We start from the raw sequence: 18409 nt of genomic DNA, 5'->3' as shown, positions 1-18409 counted from the left end.
TTCATAAGTGAAATCTCAAAGGAATAGCAATAGTTCAGTTTCTTTTGTTGATAGTTTTAGTTGTATTTCAGCTTCTATGCAAGTTGGGAGAAACTTCTAATTTCAGAGCTGAGAAGCAAGAAGACACTTATCCATATTCTAATTAGGATCAAATGATGTTACGGTGGCATTGGGTCTGAACAGATAGCTGAGAACTCCAGACCTTGGAGGGAGTCAAGTGATTCTTGATTTTATAAAGACTTTTCCACTTACAGTATGGACTCCACATTTTGTCTGTGCTTTTATAGGAGTTTCATTACTATCACAAAGTGATGAAATGTGAATTAAATCCTGATTACTTGAGATAAAGATGGTGCATTTGTCTGGTTCAGGTAGTTGGATGAAATTCAGTTCACGCTTTTCTGAAGAGCTTATTATGGTCTGGGGAACTAGGTGTACTGTCTAGATTGCAAGGGAAACTAGAGGGTTGGAAAGAGCAGAAGTGATCAAGGAGTGCATTCCAGCCTATGCAAAGGTGTGGAGATAGGGTTTGGCAGTTTTGCCACTCTGGTTGAATGTGTTAGGGGAATAATGTGGCATAAGTCCATAAATGTAGGTTAAGGGCATAGTGACATTTCCCCCTTGTTCTACGGGACAGTTTTTGTTTTTAAATTGACTTTGGCCTCTGGGTAGAAAAACTACTGAACCTTTTTTCTTTCAGTAAGCCTTTGTAGGAATGATTGGAGAAAAGATTTTGATGGGGGAAGGGAAATATTTCATCTTCTCTTTATGTGGGAGAAGAGTCCCTACAGAAAAAGAAACTGGGTAAAATAAAATGCAGCTTACTCAGAAGAATTACAACTTCCAGCATTCTCCCTTGCCAGTTCTTGTTCTAGTTAAGGGAGTAAATTCATTTCAGGTTACTCTGAATGAATCTTCTTCATCTGGAAGGAATAAAAAATATTTGTGATTCGATAGAGGGATAGAATGCTCTTTTCACCTTTTCTAACAGTAGGTACATCTGACATAGCCCAGGAAATGCAAAAACTCTTGTCTCTGAGAAAAACAAAGAGGATAAGGCACTGTTAGGAAATGTCACTTACCTTCTCTTCTTCAGTAGCTGGTCAGATCCCATGACATCAGTTTTAGTAAAATAAAGCTGTGTGTTACAAGGACATTTGTTTATCCTGTTTGATTGTTTAGCAATCAAGCTTCCAGTCCTCGAGAGGAAATGAACATCTTTGGTAACCAAAAGACAGAAAGGGATTATGCAGCTATGATGTGTGTTAGTAGAAATCTGCCATCCAGCCTAACTTTTCTTCCTGTCCTACAGAAACTCAGTCCTGGATCTAGGTCCCACTCTTAATAAAGAAAATTCCTCTTTTACTTCTGAGAAGATAAGCATTTTAAGCAAAAGAAGTGATTATATTTGGTTGCTTAGGAGTGATAGTTGCTGTATTACAGATATAAAGACAATAGGAGCACCTGTTAATAGAGGCATTACCGTCTTCTTTGCTCTTGCACCCAGAGGACCACAGGACCCTTCCATCTGACTTGCATCTAATTTGGAAAGTAAGCCTATTGAGAGCAGAGACTGTCTTTGTTTGTATCCCCTGCTCTTAGCATGCTGATTTGCACATAGTAAGCTTAATAAATGCTTTATTCATTCATTCATTCATTCATTTTTTAAAATATATTTCCCTTGTATCTGTGCCTTGACAATATTTGTAAGGGAGAAGCAATTGCTGGGGTTGAGGGGGTGGTACAACCTATTATTTTCATTGTGGATTAAAGAAAGTCTGAAAAGATTGTATATTCCCTTAACATCTTCCTAGTTTGAAAAATATACTGATTAAAGTACTTTGGTTCAGGATGCTTAAAATTGGAATATGGGTGCTTTATAGAAGATGGGACTATAAAGTAATGTGATAGATTTTTTCTTTTTTTTAAAAATAATTTTTATTGATCTTTTGTTTTTTATATCACCAGAATTTTTCTGTGTCCTTTCCTTCTTCCCATCCCAGAGAGCCATTCCTTATTATAAATAATATTTTGTGACAGACTTATTAAAAACTGAGGGAGAGGAAGGAAGGAAAACTTATGCATCTTAATATCTTGAGAGGTTATATATACATTCCAGTAATGTTGCCATGGCCCCAAATGTTACCTTTTTTGGAAATTGTATTCAGAGACTGTGGCACATTCTTGTGAGTGCCTGGAGTAGTGATAAATTTTTGTTCTCTAGATGGATTTGATTTTGGAGTTTATAGTCATTGGGAGCAAAGCCTGATGGTGGTTAACCCCTAAACTACTCTAAAGGCAATTCTAAGAAAAGGGGTCCAAAATTGTTTTGCTAAAATTTTTTTCCTCCATACTTCTTAAAATTGGTTTGTTTGAATGTGGCATTGCCTGCTTTAAAATGGCACGCAAAGGTGTTTCTTAGTCATTATGGCTCCTGAGTAGCTTTAATTTCATTTAAGTAAATTTGGCATGCCATTTGTTAATAGTAATGTGAAGTAGAGATTAAATTTGGGAGCTCAAAATCATTGATATTTTATTTTTTTGTATCTTTGATGGGAAAGACTAAATCTCAGTCTTGCATTAAATCTCTGTCAAAGTTCCTTGTCTTAGAATGCTAAACTTGTTTCGTCTGATCAGGAGCAGAGGAATGTTCACTGGGAAAGCTGAAGCTGTAGTGTTGTTAGTTTGGCATTTTGAACCCGATTCTTCTGTTACACAAAAGCTTTGTAAGTCATAGGCAGAAACCATTACACTGGAACTTCTGTATGAATGGAATGCAAGGTTGGTCCCTAAAACAGGGAGGAAGAAGCCTTGGGCTTAATTGTTAGCATGTTTGGGTAGAGAAACAGTTATCAAAATTCTGACTATAGAACTCTTGACTGAGGCAAGAGACCTCATTTTGGTACTGTAATACTTTTTTTGGGGACCAGTCAACACTTAGTTGAAAGATAGGGTCTAGGGTAAGAAGTAAGCCAGGAAAGAATGGATCAGTGTCAGCTGTAACCTCTTCTAGTTCTATTCTAATTTCAAGGGTTATAGCCTTTTATACTTGAATGGAGACACACTGTCATTTTTGTCTTATCTCTGCTGGTAATGATGATGGAAGTAGCATAGTAACCTTGCTCAGTATACCCAAGATGTGATTCCTAAATATATAACAGTAAAATGCCATTTGACAAACAGTGTCTGATTCAGCCCCATGTTATCTAGTAACTACATGTGGACACTAATGTAGCTTAATAATTTTGAACCAGCTCACAAGCTAAATTAAATCGATGGTTCTGAACATATGGCCTTCTATAATCCATATTTGGAAGAACCACCGAGCTAGAGCTTGCTATGAGGCAAAGGTTATAATGAATTTCCAATAGTAACAAACTACTTCTAGCTGATGGAAGAGGGAACAGAATAAGAAAGGGTGAATGGTTCACTGCAGACCTATAACCATTATCAGTCAGAGGAGGCGGGGGGGATTTCACTCATTTTAATGTTGGACTGACTGTATAAGACTTAATCAAAGATATTTGAACCTACCTTCTAAGGAGCAGAAGGCATTATTTACGCCAGGGGCACTTAAATTTTTTTGTGTTCTGGACCACATTGGTAATCTGGTGAATCCTAAAGACTCTTCAGGATGATATTTTTTGTGTACATATAATAAAATACATAGGTTTAGAAACCTGTTATGTTGAAGTACAGTAATAAAAGATTTTTGTAGGCTGCATATATTATGGATGTCATCACCATTACCATCATTATTTTGAGACTGGATTTTCCTATCTTGCCCAGGCTGGAATTACTGAGACCAAGAAAACCAAGTTTTCTTGAAGTAAAACACTGTCTTGATTAAAAAAAAACCTGACTCTTTTTTAGATATTACAGGCTTGGAATTCTGAAGCAACTGCCTACCCCTCTGGGTTACATTAAAAGATGGCCTCCTTTTACCTTATTTGGGGAAAATGGATAGCTTTAATAAATAAATAGAAAATATAATAATTAATGTGCTTTTTCGATGACTTTTGGTGGTTGCTAAAAATATGCTTGTATGTTTTCTTTCTGCAGGTTTAACTCAAAGACTGACTTCAGCATAGGAGCACCTCCGTTTGTATCAATGGTTGGGAAAAGATAGTGACCAGAAGCAAAGGGGAAGAACATCTTGGTGGAATAAGGAAGATGAGCATGCTAAAACCGAGTGGGCTTAAGGCCCCTACTAAGATCAGTAAGCCTGGATCTGCTGCCTTGAAGACCCCTGCTGCTGGTGTGTTTGCATTTTCATTTTTTAAGAACAATCAGATTGTGGCATAATTGGAAGATACTAGTATTGATTTTTTAAGATCTTGATTTATATTTGCCAGTCTAAGACACACGTTTTAATTCACTGACTTTTAGAGCTGAATGTCTCCCTTATAATTACAGACTTTATGCCTTTTAAAAAAAGTTTGCGTTTGTTAGTCACTGTAGTTGAATTTAGTTCAGTGTAAGAATTGCTAACATTTATGTAGTGCCTGCCATCTGTCCAGTACTGTGCTCAGCACTTGAAATACACTATCTCATTTTATCCTTATGGCAGTGCTGGGAGGTAGGTATTATTATTATCATCCCCATTTACAGATGATGAAACTGAGGCAAACAGAGATTAAATTATTTGCCCAGAGTCACATAGCTGGTATCTAAGACTGGATTTGAACTTGGTCTTACTGACTCCAAGCACTTTGTTACCTAACTCCCCCATAGGTATCATCCCTATGTAGGTGACTCCTAAATCTGTGTGCCTTAACTTTAATCTATCTCTTGTCTTTTGGATAGCTCCTCTTGGATGCCCAATACATATCATTATTTTTCTCTTAAATCTGCCTCTCCTCTAAACCTCTCCATTTCTTTTGAGGGCACCATCATCTTTTCTACCAGCCACATCTATAACTTGAAAATCATCCTTGACTCCTTCCTTTCTTTCAGCATGCCATTATCCAGTTAGTTGCCAATTTTTGTCAATTCTGCCTCCAAAACATCTCTCACATCTCTTTCCTTCTCTGCATTCACGCTTACCCTATGGTAAGCCCTTATTGCTTCTCCTCTGGACTACTGTCAGAGCTCCCTAAATGATCTTTCCCATATCCAGCCCTTTCTTTCTCTAATCCATCTTCCACACCCAAAATAAGATGTCTATACAGTATTCAGTGACTTTTTCTTGACTGTAGGACTGTATAAACTTCTTGACTGGTATTTAGGGCTCTCCACGATCTACCTTTCTAGTCTTCTTTCACATGGCTCCCCTTCATGTTGTAGGCATACTGGAACGCAGTACTTTTCTTTTCTCTTCTGTGCCTTTACTTTACAAGCTGTGCCTCATGCCTGGCATTTAACCTTTTCTCCTTCCCACCTTTCAGAATGCTTGGCTCCCGTCACCTTCAGCTGGAATGCCACCTCTTTCATAGAACTTTCCCTTGTCTCCATCATTTCTCCCTTCCAGTTTGTTCGCACTCTCTCCCTATTTAATTTTCCTTGCACTAAAATTATTTGTATAGAATTTGTATACTCCCATAAAATATCCTTGAGTATGGGAACTAATTTTTTTTTTATCCCTAGCACCTAGCGTAAGCCCTAGCTGATAGTAAATATTTAATGATTATTTTAATTGAATTGAAAGTATCAGCAGTCTTTAAAAAAAAAAGCTAGCAATTTTCTTTTGCTTTTTAAAAAAATACTTTGTTATTTCTTTGGCTTTTCACCTCTTAAACTGCAAGCAGTTTTTAAACAAATTTATCTCTGGCAACACTTTATATAAAAGATGAGCACTTGTTGAACATATTGTAGAAGAGAGTCTAGCTTCAGGTAGTCCTTAGACTAGATGTCGGAGGCCCCTTCCAGCTCCAGCATTTTATGGCCATACTGAAAAGTACATGTGTCACTGCTAAGGAGCAGTGTGGAAGAGTAGGATAATTGTGTTCTTCATTCCATAGCTCCTTTCTTTCTTGGTATGGCTCTTGTCTCTTTTTCATCTGAATGGGCCAGTTTTGGGCATGCTAGAGAGTGAATGTGTGGTTTCCCTGGGTAGCTCCTGGTGCTGACTCTGGTTGACTAATTTGAGAAGAAAAATGGAGACAGAAATGACTGACCTATCTCCAGTGAAAGAATAAAGTTAGGACTGTATTCTAAATGGAGTTGTGTGTGACTTTAGATAATCATTATTTTACATTTAACCTCTTCCTCTGAGAAGCTTTTGATACTTTTCTAATCTTAACTACAAGTAAACAGCAATCCTCATTGTCATAACTGGTAAAAGGCTTCCATTAAGTAGCAATTAAAATGAGCCTCCTTTTATTTTTTTTGATCTTTCTTCCTGCTTAAAAAACAAAAATTAAAAATTGTACATACCAGAAACAGAATGGTCTGTTTTGCCTTTTACAATATATGTGATTTTTGGTTCTGGCTGTATATGCTTAAGTATTAGGTTTGATCTCTGCTGATATTCTTTTCTTTTTTTTCTGCTATAGCTCCAGCTCCAGCTCCAGTAGAAAAGGCAATATCCATTGATAAAACATCAAGTGCACCCTCCCCTGAAACTCATGAAGAGTTTGTAGATGACTTTCGAGTTGGGGAACGTGTTTGGGTGAATGGCAACAAGCCTGGATTCATCCAGTTCCTTGGGGAAACACAGTTTGCACCGGGCCAGTGGGCTGGAATTGTGTTGGATGAACCAATTGGCAAGAATGATGGATCAGTGGCAGGAGTTCGGTATTTTCAGTGTGAACCTTTAAAGGGTATCTTTACAAGGCCTTCAAAACTGACGAGGAAAGTGCTGACAGAAGATGAAGCCAATGGCATGCAGGCCGCTCCTGCTTCCAGAGCCACATCCCCTCTCTCCACCTCCATGATCAGCATGGCATCCGCATCTCCAGCTGCACCTTCCACATCCAGTATTCCCCATAAAGTTTCCCAGCCCATAGCTAAGGAATCTTCTACTACTGCTCAGATCAGCAACCTCACCAAAACAGCTAGTGAATCCATCTCCAACCTTTCAGAAGCTGGATCCATAAAGAAAGGAGAAAGAGAGCTGAAAATTAGTGATCGAGTCTTGGTAAGTTTGAGACGTGCTGATGGAGTCCTGTTCATGCACAGTGAATGCTACTCTGTGACATTAAAGTCCTTCTTAGAGGCGTGATGGTGCTTTTGGTCTCGAATTTAGATTTATTGCTATGTTTTGTGGTTGTTCAGTTAGAACAGTTTGTAAGAAAACAAATTAGAACATAATTGTAGCCTGAGTAATTGACGCACAAATTTTCAAAGATTTGTTTTGAGATTTCCCCATTGATTTAGCCAGGAGAAAAGTAGTAAATATTTACTAAATATTGATGTGATGTACTGTTTAGCAAATATTAAACCAACTTGGATGAATCAAATTTGGAAGAAGTTGTTTGGATCTTACCATAGGTTGTTTTTTCGATCTGTTATTGTCATGTTAAAGGTAGGGCTTGGGAACAGTATTAAAGATGCTGGCCTCTTTAAAAGTTTTTAATAATACTCATTTTAATTAAAATTATTATTTCTTGGTTGTCATTACTTCCAGTCTATCAGACTTAAAGCCTTATTGGATAAAAAATGCATAGCAGTACCAGTTTTGTTTAGCAACAGGAAACATGGCATAATGGTTACTCGATCTCTAAAATCACTACATGTGATGTTTTGTTTTCTGGCTTTTTATTCCTGTCAAAATTGTAGTGCCGCCTTGATGGATTTATTGCTTCATATACTACAACAGTCCAGTGCTTTTTTTAAATATATATTTAAGTTGTATACAAAAGCATTCACCTTGTCAAACATCTTTAATCTGTTTAATACGTATACATTTCTAGATGCTTTGTAGACATGTAATGGCTTCCATTAGTATGATAAGGAAATAGTGTAGTTGGAATTAAAGAATTTTCAAGCTGAAAGGAGCTTCTTATTTTTCATTTTTAAAAGTTTAATTGATACCTTTTGTTTTTTTATAACATATTACTTTCTCAGTATTTACCATCTCATCCCACTTAATGCCCTCTCTTGGAACAAATTCAATTCATGTAGTTATTAATTACCTTTCTGTGTAAGGCACTACTATGTGTAAGACACTGCTAGCCTCTGATCATTCAGACATAAAAATGAAAAAGTCTTCTGACTTCTAGGAGCATCCATTCCACTAGCAGAATGTAATGTGTACACAGAGAAGACAACATTGTGTTTGACAGACTACATAACATTAGTCATCGCCCCACCCTACCACCTCCCTTCCCTTTGAGAGAGGAGTAGGGAGAGGGCCTATTTATGAAACCAACATCTGTCATTGCATTTAATTTGAACTAAACTACTTTTTAATATCCTTCTCCTTCATATTATTGCAGTATATATTCTTCTGATTGTTTTCTTCACTCTGCATTACTTCATGTACATTTTCCTATATTGCTCTGAATTCTTTGCGTTTGTCCTTGCTTATGGTACGGTGATATTACATTATCTTCTGTTTGTTTAGCCATTCTCCAATCTCTAGGCTCTCTTATTGGTTTCTGCTTTTTTTCCTACCACAAAAGCTTTCTGTGAATGTTTTGTTATGTATATGAATTTATGTATTTTTTGAATATGTTTCTATGAATATTTTGACATGGGCCTGAAAATATTTTCAGAGGCCATCTAGTATAGGCTCTTCAGTTCGTGGAAGAGAAAACTGAGGCCTGAGGAACAGAAGTGACTTGTCCAAGGTTCCAAAGAGAGTGCTAGAGCTAGGATTAGAACCTAGGTTTCTAGATTCTCAGTCCAGTACTTTTTCTGCCACTCTATGTGGCCTTTTGTATACACTTGCTTCCCATACCTGTAGGAGGTCTTTAATGCCTGCTATCTTCTAAGGGGTTAGAAGAAACCAGGGCCAAGAAGTTAATATCTTGGCTTCACAGTCAATAGATTTCTCATTAGTCTTAATTAAGACACTAAAGAACTAATGCTTCTAGGATTTAAGGCACTTTTCTTTTTTTAAAAAGCATTTCATTTAGACATAGCATACTGCTCCACTCCTGCAGAGTTTCTTGTCCTAAGTTGCAGCATGGTAGCTGCTCTCTTCATGTAACAGTGCATTTTTATATACTTAATTGGCTTTGTAACAGTTACACAACTGTGTTCTTGAGAGAAACTTGTTTTTTAAACCTTATTTATCCTTGTTTTGGATGAATTGACACATTCTAAGACAATAGACCCATAGAAGGAGAATAGAATGAGACCTCCCTCCTTGTGCACCTAGTCCTCAGGCCAGTGTCTGACACACGGTAAACTCTAAGTGCTTTGTAACTTTACTTTCTACTAGAGTTGTTGAACCTATCACTAGGGAATTTGCATTATTTTAAGAATGACATAGGTCATTTTTTTTGCAAGCCGTGAATACTAATTTTTATTTTCCTAATTTTGATTTTCTGTCTGATTTAATTGTCTGATTATGCACATCTCATTTGAAAGTAACTAGAACTTCAGGGATTACTGCTGTTTCTTATAGCACTATTTAAACTTTTGATGGTTTTTAAGGCAATTTAATAGTAACTTTTAAAACTTTTTCAGTTAAAATTGTGGATGTTTTTATGTCAGCCTTTGTAGTCAGCTGCTCAGTTTGGCTTGGGTGCCCTATTTCAGAAGAGAATAATAACAATTAAACTGTATCTTGTAATCAGAGAAGATTCAGTCGAAGCTTTCATCCTTTTGGACTTGTTTGTCTAAATGAATTCTCTTCCTATCTCTAGCAAATTTTTCACAAAGAACACAATTCATATCTAATGTGTGGCGTTGTAGTTAGAAAGATGAGCCAAATTCTGCTTCTTACGTTTAGTAGCTGTGAACCTGTGCAAGTCATTTAACCTCATAGAACCTCAGTTTCTTTATGTTTAAAGTGGAGGTACCAGTTAACTATAGTTGTTGTAACCATAGGGTTCCTTTGAGACCATAATGGTGTCATATATGGAAAGTGCTTTGCAAGCTTTAAAACTCTGTATAAATGTGGTTGTTGTTACTAATATAATAATCAAAGGAATAGTACAATTATACTGGCCTGCTTTGTGTTGCTTTTAGTGCTTTTCTGTGGCACTTTTAAGGACGATTATAGAAATGCCTTGCTTTATACATCTATTAATTAGAAAGTTGAGCATCAGAAACATTGATTAAGAAATTTTCTGTTTATAATCTGAAATGCTGTGACAGTAAAGGTTTTGGGACCATCGTAACCAGTACTGAGGAAGATCAACAGTTCTTTGTCTTCCCTTGCCCATCTTCCCCCACACAACTTCTCTGACTCCAAATACTGTTCTTGCTTCTCATTCAGCTTGAGCAGTCTGTCCTTTTTCCTTGTCTGTATTGGCTTCGAGTAACTCCTTTTCTTTTTTTCTTTTTTGTTGTTGTTGAGTTGTGAATGACTGTGAGTCCATTTGGAGTTTCCTTGGCAAAGATACTGGAGTGGCTTACCATTTCCTTCTCCAGCTCATTTTATAGATGAGGAAACTGAGGCAAACAGGGTGAAGTGACTAGCCTAGGGTCACATAGCTAGTAAATGTCTAAGGCCAGATATGAATTCAGGAGGAGGAACCTTCCCAGTTCCAGGCCCCATACTCCATCTGCTGTACCATCTTCCTCTTCTACCTTTTATCATATTGAGTTGAATGTTACACAAACCAACCATGGATTGTGGGTTAAGGATTGATGCTTGGAGGATGCCACATTTGCCTCTTTTCTCCCACTCTGTGCTGTCAGTGATGCGAGGTGCAAATAATAGATGTGGGAATATATTTCTCAAGTTTATAAAATGAGTCAGTAGACAAATGTGATTCATTTTCTGGGGTAAATGCCTCAACTATTATTTGTAAAAGTATGTTCCATGTATTGGCAGCAACTGATGCTGTTAAGGGTTTCTTGAACTGAATGGATCGATATCAATCAGCAAACAATTTTTTTTTTTAATTTAACTTTTAACATTTATTTTCACAAAATTTTGGGTTACAAATTTTCTCCCCTTTTATCCCCTCCCCCCCCCAAACCCAAGCATTCTAATTGCCTCTGTGACCAATCTGCTGTCTCTTCTATCCTCCCTCTCTGCCCTTGTCTCCGTCTTCTCTTTTGTCCTGTAGGGCCAGATAGCTTTCTTTACCCCTTAACCTGTATTTCTTATTTCCTAGTGGTAAGAACATTACAGTTGATCCTAACACTTTGAGTTCCAACTTCTTTAGCTCCCTCCCTCTCCACCCCTTCCCTTTGGAAGACAAGCAATTCAATATAGGCCAAATCTGTGTAGTTTTGCAAATGATTTCCATACTAGTTGTGTTGTATAGGACTAACTATATTTCCCTCCATCCTATCCTGTCTCCCATTACTTCTATTCTCTTATGATCCTTTCCCTCCCCATGAGTGTCGACCTCGGATTGCATTCTCCTCCCCATGCCCTCTCCTCTATCCTCCCCCCCACCCTGCTTGTGCCCTTGTCCCCCACTCTCCTGTATTGTGAGATAGGTTTTCCTATCAAAATGAGTGTGCATTTTATTCTTTCCTTTAGTGGAATGTGATGAGAGTAGACCTCATGTTTTTCTCTCGCCTCCCCTCTTTATCCCTCCACTAATAAGTCTTTTGCTTGCCTCTTTTATGAGAGATAATTTGCCCCATTCAATTTCTCCCTTTCTCCTCCCAATATTTCTCTCTCACTGCTTGATTTCATTTTTTTTTTTAAGATATGATCCCATCCTCTTCTATTCACTCTGTGCACTCTGCCTCTATGTATGTGTGTGTGTGTGCATGTGTGTGTGTATACTCCCACCCAGTACCCAGATACTGAAATGTTTCAAGAGTTACAAATATCGTCTTTCCATGTAGGAATGTAAACAGTTCAACTTTAGTAAGTCCCTTATGACTTCTCTTTGCTGTTCACCTTTTCATGGTTCTCTTCATTCTTGTGTTTGAAAGTCAAATTTTCTTTTCAGCTCTGGTCTTTTCATCAAGAAAATTTGAAAATCCTCTATTTCATTGAAAGACCATTTTTTCTCCTGAAGTATTATATTCAGTTTTGCTGGGTAGGTGATTCTTGGTTTTAGTCCTAGTTCCTTTGACTTCTGGAATATCCTATTCCATTCTCTTCGATCCCTTAATGTAGAGGGTGCTAGATCTTGTGTTATCCTGATTGTATTTCCACAATACTTGGATTGTTTCTTTCTAGCTGCTTGTAATATTTTTTCTTTCACCTGGGAATTCTGGAATTTGGCCACAATGTTCCTAGGAGTTTCTCTTTTTGGATCTCTTTCAGGCAGTGTTCTGTGGATTCCTTGAATATTTATTTTGCCCTCTGGTTCTAGAATCTCAGGGCAGTTTTCCTTGATAATTCATGGAAGATGATGTCTAGGCTCTTCTTTTGATCATGGTTTTCAGGTAGTCCCAGAATTTTTACATTGTCTCTCCTGATTCTATTTTCCAGGTCAGTTGTTTTTCCAATAAGATATTTCACATTATCTTCCATTTTTCGAATCTTCACGCTATGTTCTGTGATATCTGTCTTTCTCACAAAGTCCTTAGCGTCCATCTGTGCCATTCGAGTTTTGAAAGAACTAGTTTCTTCAGTGAGCTTTTGAATCTCCTTTTCCATTTGGCTGATTCTGCTTTTGAAAGCATTCTTCTCCTCATTGGCTTTTTGAACCTCTTTTGCCAATTGAGTTAGGCTAGTTTTCAAGGTGTTAATTTCTTCAACATTTTTTTGGTTCTCCTTTAGCAGGGAGCTGATCTGCTTTTCATGTTTCTCTTTCATCCCTCTCATTTCTCTTCCCAGTTTTTCCTCCACCTCTCTAACTTGATTTTCAAAATTCTTTTTGAGCTCTTCCATGGCCTGAGCGCATTGGGTGGGCTGGGACACAGAATCCTTGATTTCTGTGTCTTTGCCTGATGGTAAGCATTGTTCTTCCTCATCAGAAAGGAAGGGAGGAAATGTCTGTTCTCCAAGAAAGTAGCCTTCAATAGTTTTATTTCTTTTCCCTTTTCTGGGCATTCTCCCCAGCCAGTGACTTGACCTCTGAATATTCTCCTCACACCCACCTTGCCTTCTGGTCCTCCCAGCCAGCGTTTGGGGACTGAGATTCAAATGCTGCTTCCCGCCTTAGGGCTTTTGGCAGGGGCAGGGCTGCTATTCAGTGTGAGATTTAAGTTCAGGTGGTCAGGTCGGGGCAGGGCCGCCTCTCAGGCTCAGTTCCCTCAGGGGGTTTATGTACAGACCTTCCACAATGGATCCAGGCTCCCGCCCGCTTGGGGAGCCCCAGTCTGCAGCCGCCTCTCAGCTTCTATTTCCCGGGGGGGCCCGAGCCATGGGGGCACCCCACTCCCCTCTCGACCCGCCAAAGAGACTCTCTCACTGACCCCCGTCACCTGTGGGTGGAGGGGCTTGTGCCGCCGCTGGAGATCCCGTCCCTGAAGCCTGCTCGGATCTGTACCTCTTGGAGCCGCGGCCGCCGCAGGTCCGGGCTGGGCTCCGCGTCTGCAGCGCGACAGACCTTTTGCGAGAGGTTTGCAGGTCCCTCTGTGGGTGGAGGGACCCGCGTGGCCGCTGGAGATCCCGTCCCCGTAGCCCGCTCGGATCTTTTCCTCTCGGTGCCGCGGCCGCTGCAGGGCTACCCTCTGCTCCCAGTCCCGGCGCCCAGTCCGCAGCGCGAAGGACCCCCCGCGAGAGGTTTGCAGGTCTCTCCGGAACAGAAATCTCCCTCGCTCCAATATTCCGTGGCCTCTGGGTGCAGAATTCACCGTGAGTTGGTCCCCTGTAGCCGTTCTGTGGGTTGTGGGTTCGGAGCTATGTGTATGTGCGTCTTTCTACTCCGCCATCTTGGCTCTGTCCCCCAGCAAACAATTGTTAAGTACCTACTTAGCAACAGACACTATGCTAGGTATTGGAGAAACAAAAAAAGCATAACAGTTCCTGTCTTTAATAAGCTCATGTTCTTTTTTTATAGCCTTTTTAATTTTATTATTGTTTTATTTTTAATTTATGAAATAAAATAAGTGTTTCCATAACTTAACATAGTAAAAAAAAGATAATTGCCCATGAAACTGCAAATCTACTATTCACAACTTGCTATCCCTTTCATACATATAACAAAATTATTGTAAATTTCTTTCTCTGCCACCCACCCTCTAGATGGCTACCCTTACTCACAAATAGATGTATACACATAAAGTTATTCTGTGCATACTTATATTTATTGATTCTTTCTCTGGATGCAGATAGTGTCATGGTTCAAACACATATACATTTAAGTATTTCAAATCAAGTCGACAAGTCAATAAATATTTATTAAAGCTTATTATGTGCCAGGCTCTGTGTTTAGCTCTGGGAATATAAGCTAAAAGATAGTCTCTGCCCTCAAGGAGCTTACTTTCTGATGGGGGAAGAAGGAACTTGAATGGAACATATAGAGAGGTAGTAGAGTACCTACCTGTACAGGGAAATGGTAAAGTTTACAAGAGCAGGAATATAGCTTGTAAAGGAATGAACAGGTGGCTGGTCTGGGTGTTGTCCTTCAAAAGGATCTTTTGGGAGGAGCCAGCCAATCAGAGGAAGAGCTTATAAGGGCAGAGCACAGTTGAAGTGGGAGAAGCCAGGGGTGGAGGGAAGTTTCTGAGGCATCGTAGACAAGGTTCAGATAGACAGTCATGAGTGCAGCTTGGAGAGAGATGGAAGAAGTGTTTTCTGTCTTTTTACTTATATTATAAATAATATATCATTATTTGCTTATTACTCAGTCTTGACCTCAGAGATTATGTTTCAGAGACATAAGTGAGAATTTCAAGAGCAGTTGCTTGTTCCAAGAGTTTTTGAGATGGTCTTTCTTCTTTCCTTTGTTTCATAAGCTGCTGATTTTATAGCCCATTTGCTTCATGCCAGTTTTGTTTGGTTACATTTCTTTTCAGCGTAGCAATCAGTGATCCATAGGTGTTAGAACTGAAATAATCTAGTTCAACCTCTTTTTATAGATGAGGAAAGTGAAGCCAAAAAGATAGATTTGCCCAAAGTTAGGTGGTAATGTAGGATTCAAATCCAAGTTTTCTTCCATTGATCCTTACTACCATAGGTCATTTATTTTAGTTTCCTTATGTGAATCCTAAATCTTACATAGTACTGAATTGTTTCCAAGATTGAAAATCCAGGCCTTTGAATTGGAGCTGTTTTTGAAAAGTTCTCCTGATTCTCCTAGTTATAAAGATTAGATATTGAAGTGTTGGACCACAGAACCTTGTACTTGGTCAGAAGTTTATTCTCCTGCTTCTTGACTGTGAGAGTATAGGGTATAAAGTGCACTTTTTTTTTTTGTCTAGTGAACACTTTTTTTTAATTTCAATTTTTATTGATACCTTTGTTTTCAAATCACCTTCATTTCCTAATATATTCATTTGCTGATTCCCCCACCTCTGTACCTCAGACCAGGGCACCTGTTTAAATCTTATTTTTAGGCATGTCAAATGTGAATGTCAGAAAGCATCTATTAGTATCTGCCCTTTTACATTCATGTGTATGACATCATTAATATATTTGGCACTGAAAAGCTGCATTGTATACAAGGAAGGTTGGGGCTTGTTGCCATTCCTAATCCCAGGTTCAGAATTTTGGACATTTTACTAGACTGGGAATTTTGGGTCTTGCTGCCCTTTGAAGTAGATTGCTAAGAGGAAGAGCTGAAATTCAGTTAATTTCAACCAGTGTTAATGTGCACCTTTTATTTTTACCTGTTTCATGTTTCCTAACTTGTATTTCAGTCTAGGAATAACCTCTCATTTAAATGTCATCTTAGATGTATTTTTTTCAACACATTTCTGAAAGTTTCCTGAGCCTGCACCTTTTTCTAGCTTTTGACCAACTACATGAAAACAAGTTCAGCTTTGTTGATTTTTTTTGTTCTGGGTTAAATATAGAGGTCAATAAACAAACCTGGTTTTTTTGGTTGATAAAATCTTATTTAGTACTTAGATGACCTCAGAAGATCATGTAGAATCTGAGGATGCTCAGAATGATAAATAGGCACTTGGGAAGAAGCAGCTTTAATGCTATTGTCACTGTTTGCATTTTAAGAAATATTTAAGTAATTTTGTTGTTGAATGGAGTTGCTATCACTCTAAGCATTTTTTCATTTAAGTCAGCATTTTGCCTAGATCCAGCTATCCAAAATTCTCAGAAAAACCTAATATTGACTTATTCTTCAGGTTTGACTTCTATTAGGAGTGGCAAAGCTATAAGATTAACTTCAGAAACCCTTAAACCTTCTTAAGGGTTCAAGATTTAGAAGAGGAATGCAGCTTGTAACATAAGTTATTCTGTTGTTTCTTTATTATTCTTACTGGAACTACCTTAGTTCACATCTGCATAGCCTCCTTGCCCCAGTCTTTCTCTGCTTATAGCTGTACAACACCCTCTATGAGAGAAGTATTCAAAGAAGCACAGCATTGAGGTTACAACCATGCTTTAAAATGAAACAAAAACGTTTAATGAATGGCAAATTGAATTTCAGATTTGTTGTGTGCAAAACTCTATGGAAAAATTATGTAGTTTTGCCACCAAGAAATGGGTATGTATTCTACTAAAGGTAAATTGTAAACTTCTTGGGAGTTGCCAGGCCTAGAGGCCTGAGGGCTACCCGAGTCTTACCTTACCTGTCCCAGGTCTTCGGTTGGCCAAACCGGATAAACGTATGAGAGAAGAGACTTTCCGGAGTCGAACAAGGGTTAGGCTTTATTCAGGGTCCTGGTTACATGTGCAGGGGGAGCTCTTCCTTAGGAGGGAGAGAGAAATCTCCCAAGGAGGCAAAGATCTTACGGTAAGAGATTGGAAGTAGAAGTGTAAGTGGGGAGAGAGGGGGAGGGGAGAGCGAAGAGAGGAAAAACGGAGCCTTCTGTCCTGTCAGGGCCCCTCCGCGCTAAGAGCGCCTTCAGGCTTTCCTGACCCTAATTAAGCTCTCTGGCCGTGTAGTTTGCACCTGAATACCGTGCCTGTTAGATAACAATAGGTGTGCCCAGATCCGGGACAGTCTCAAGGGCAGGGATGCTCCTCCCATCACGTTTCTCACGGGAAGAGGCGGAAATACACAAGATAGCTCGGTCTCACTCCTCGATTCCCTGGTGTTTCATGGGGGGCCTCATGAGAACTCTAAGATTTAGAAGTTCCCACCTTTACCCGCCTGAGACTGTCCACGTGGAATTGAGCTTCCACCCCCAACAGGGAGTCAGTTTTGCATTGTAGATATAGGGCTTGAACATGGAATCAGGGAACCTGGATTTTAATTCTGTATTAAGCATGCTAGTTGGGTGACCAAGAACAGAACCCTTGAAACTCTTAAATTTCTTCATCTGTAAAATGATGTGCCTCCTATTTCAGAGGGTTGTTGTGAGGGATGTGCTTGATAAACCCTGAAAGCTATGTGTGTATGGTTTGTTCTTAAGGAAGAATATATAATACATGACCTAGTAATTATGATACAAAGTGGAGCATGAAAAATAAAAGCAAAGGAGAGGTCCAGTTGGAAGATAAATTTGAGGCTGGAAAGGATATGGTTCAATAGGGGCATTGAGTTAAGGCTTCATGTAGGAGGTAACATCTGAGCTGACAACGGAGGGAGAGAATTTTGATAGGTGGAGATTAGGAAGGAGTACTTTCCAGAGCAATGGCCAAATTGAATTTTGAAAAATTAATGGCTTCTTATTACCTATTGAATAATACCTGGACTCACCCAGCTACCTTGCATTTAAACCTTTCATCACTTATCAGTAAACATGCCTTTTTAGCTTTATCTTCTGTTATTCCCCATCTCATACCAAGATTAACAAATTTGAACTCCCTCCACCTCTTTGTATCTTTCTGTGCTTCTGCTCACAGTTCTCATGTAAGTTTGTTCTTCCCTCCCACATTCCTAAATGGTAAACTTTGTGATGTAGTAGGTTAGGGAACCAGCTTCTAGTCAGGAAGGTCTAGCTGGCTTTGCTTCTGACAGTGGTTAGGTGACCAAGGACTCAAGTCACTTGACCACATAGGGTCCTAGGTAACTTTTTAAGATTATAAGGTACAGACCTACATTGGTAGAGGGAGTTTATTCTCTAAGTGTTCCCTACAACAGTGGCATCACAAATCTGGGCTACCCTCCCCCAAAGCAAAAACAAAACATCCTTTGGCTATAGTTTGACATTTGGGAAGTAATTGAACTTAAATAGTGTCCATGTTGAGGCATATTTCCCAACTGATGAACAGGTTGTATTCAACAGGTTGGTTTGTTTAGTTGTTCGGAACTTTGAACAAAGAACCCAGAAAAACAATGTAGGTAGTCAGGTTCTAGGTTAGTCTATACAAATGGATTTAATGTATCATATAATAGAATAATTTCATCTGTAAGATAGGAATGGC

General features: G+C 38.9%; 1 protein-coding gene across 18 annotated transcripts in view; it reads left to right on the top strand.

Annotated features, from left to right (window-relative positions):
• CLIP1 (CAP-Gly domain containing linker protein 1) overlaps positions 1–18409 on the top strand; it is a 143792-nt gene that overhangs the window by 28674 nt on the left and 96709 nt on the right. For all 18 annotated transcript variants that reach the window (XM_072600574.1, XM_072600579.1, XM_072600568.1 and 15 more), the window contains 2 exons: positions 4063–4258; positions 6495–7078. In XM_072600574.1, the coding sequence (XP_072456675.1) occupies positions 4174–4258; positions 6495–7078 (669 nt within the window). In that variant the 5' untranslated portion in view covers positions 4063–4173. The remainder of the gene's footprint in view (positions 1–4062; positions 4259–6494; positions 7079–18409) is intronic.

This window comes from Notamacropus eugenii, chromosome 4 (genome assembly GCF_028372415.1).
Source record: "Notamacropus eugenii isolate mMacEug1 chromosome 4, mMacEug1.pri_v2, whole genome shotgun sequence".
Lineage (NCBI taxonomy): Eukaryota > Metazoa > Chordata > Mammalia > Diprotodontia > Macropodidae > Notamacropus > Notamacropus eugenii.
Note: the sequence above shows the minus strand (reverse complement) of the source record. Positions and strands in the feature narration are given on the sequence as shown.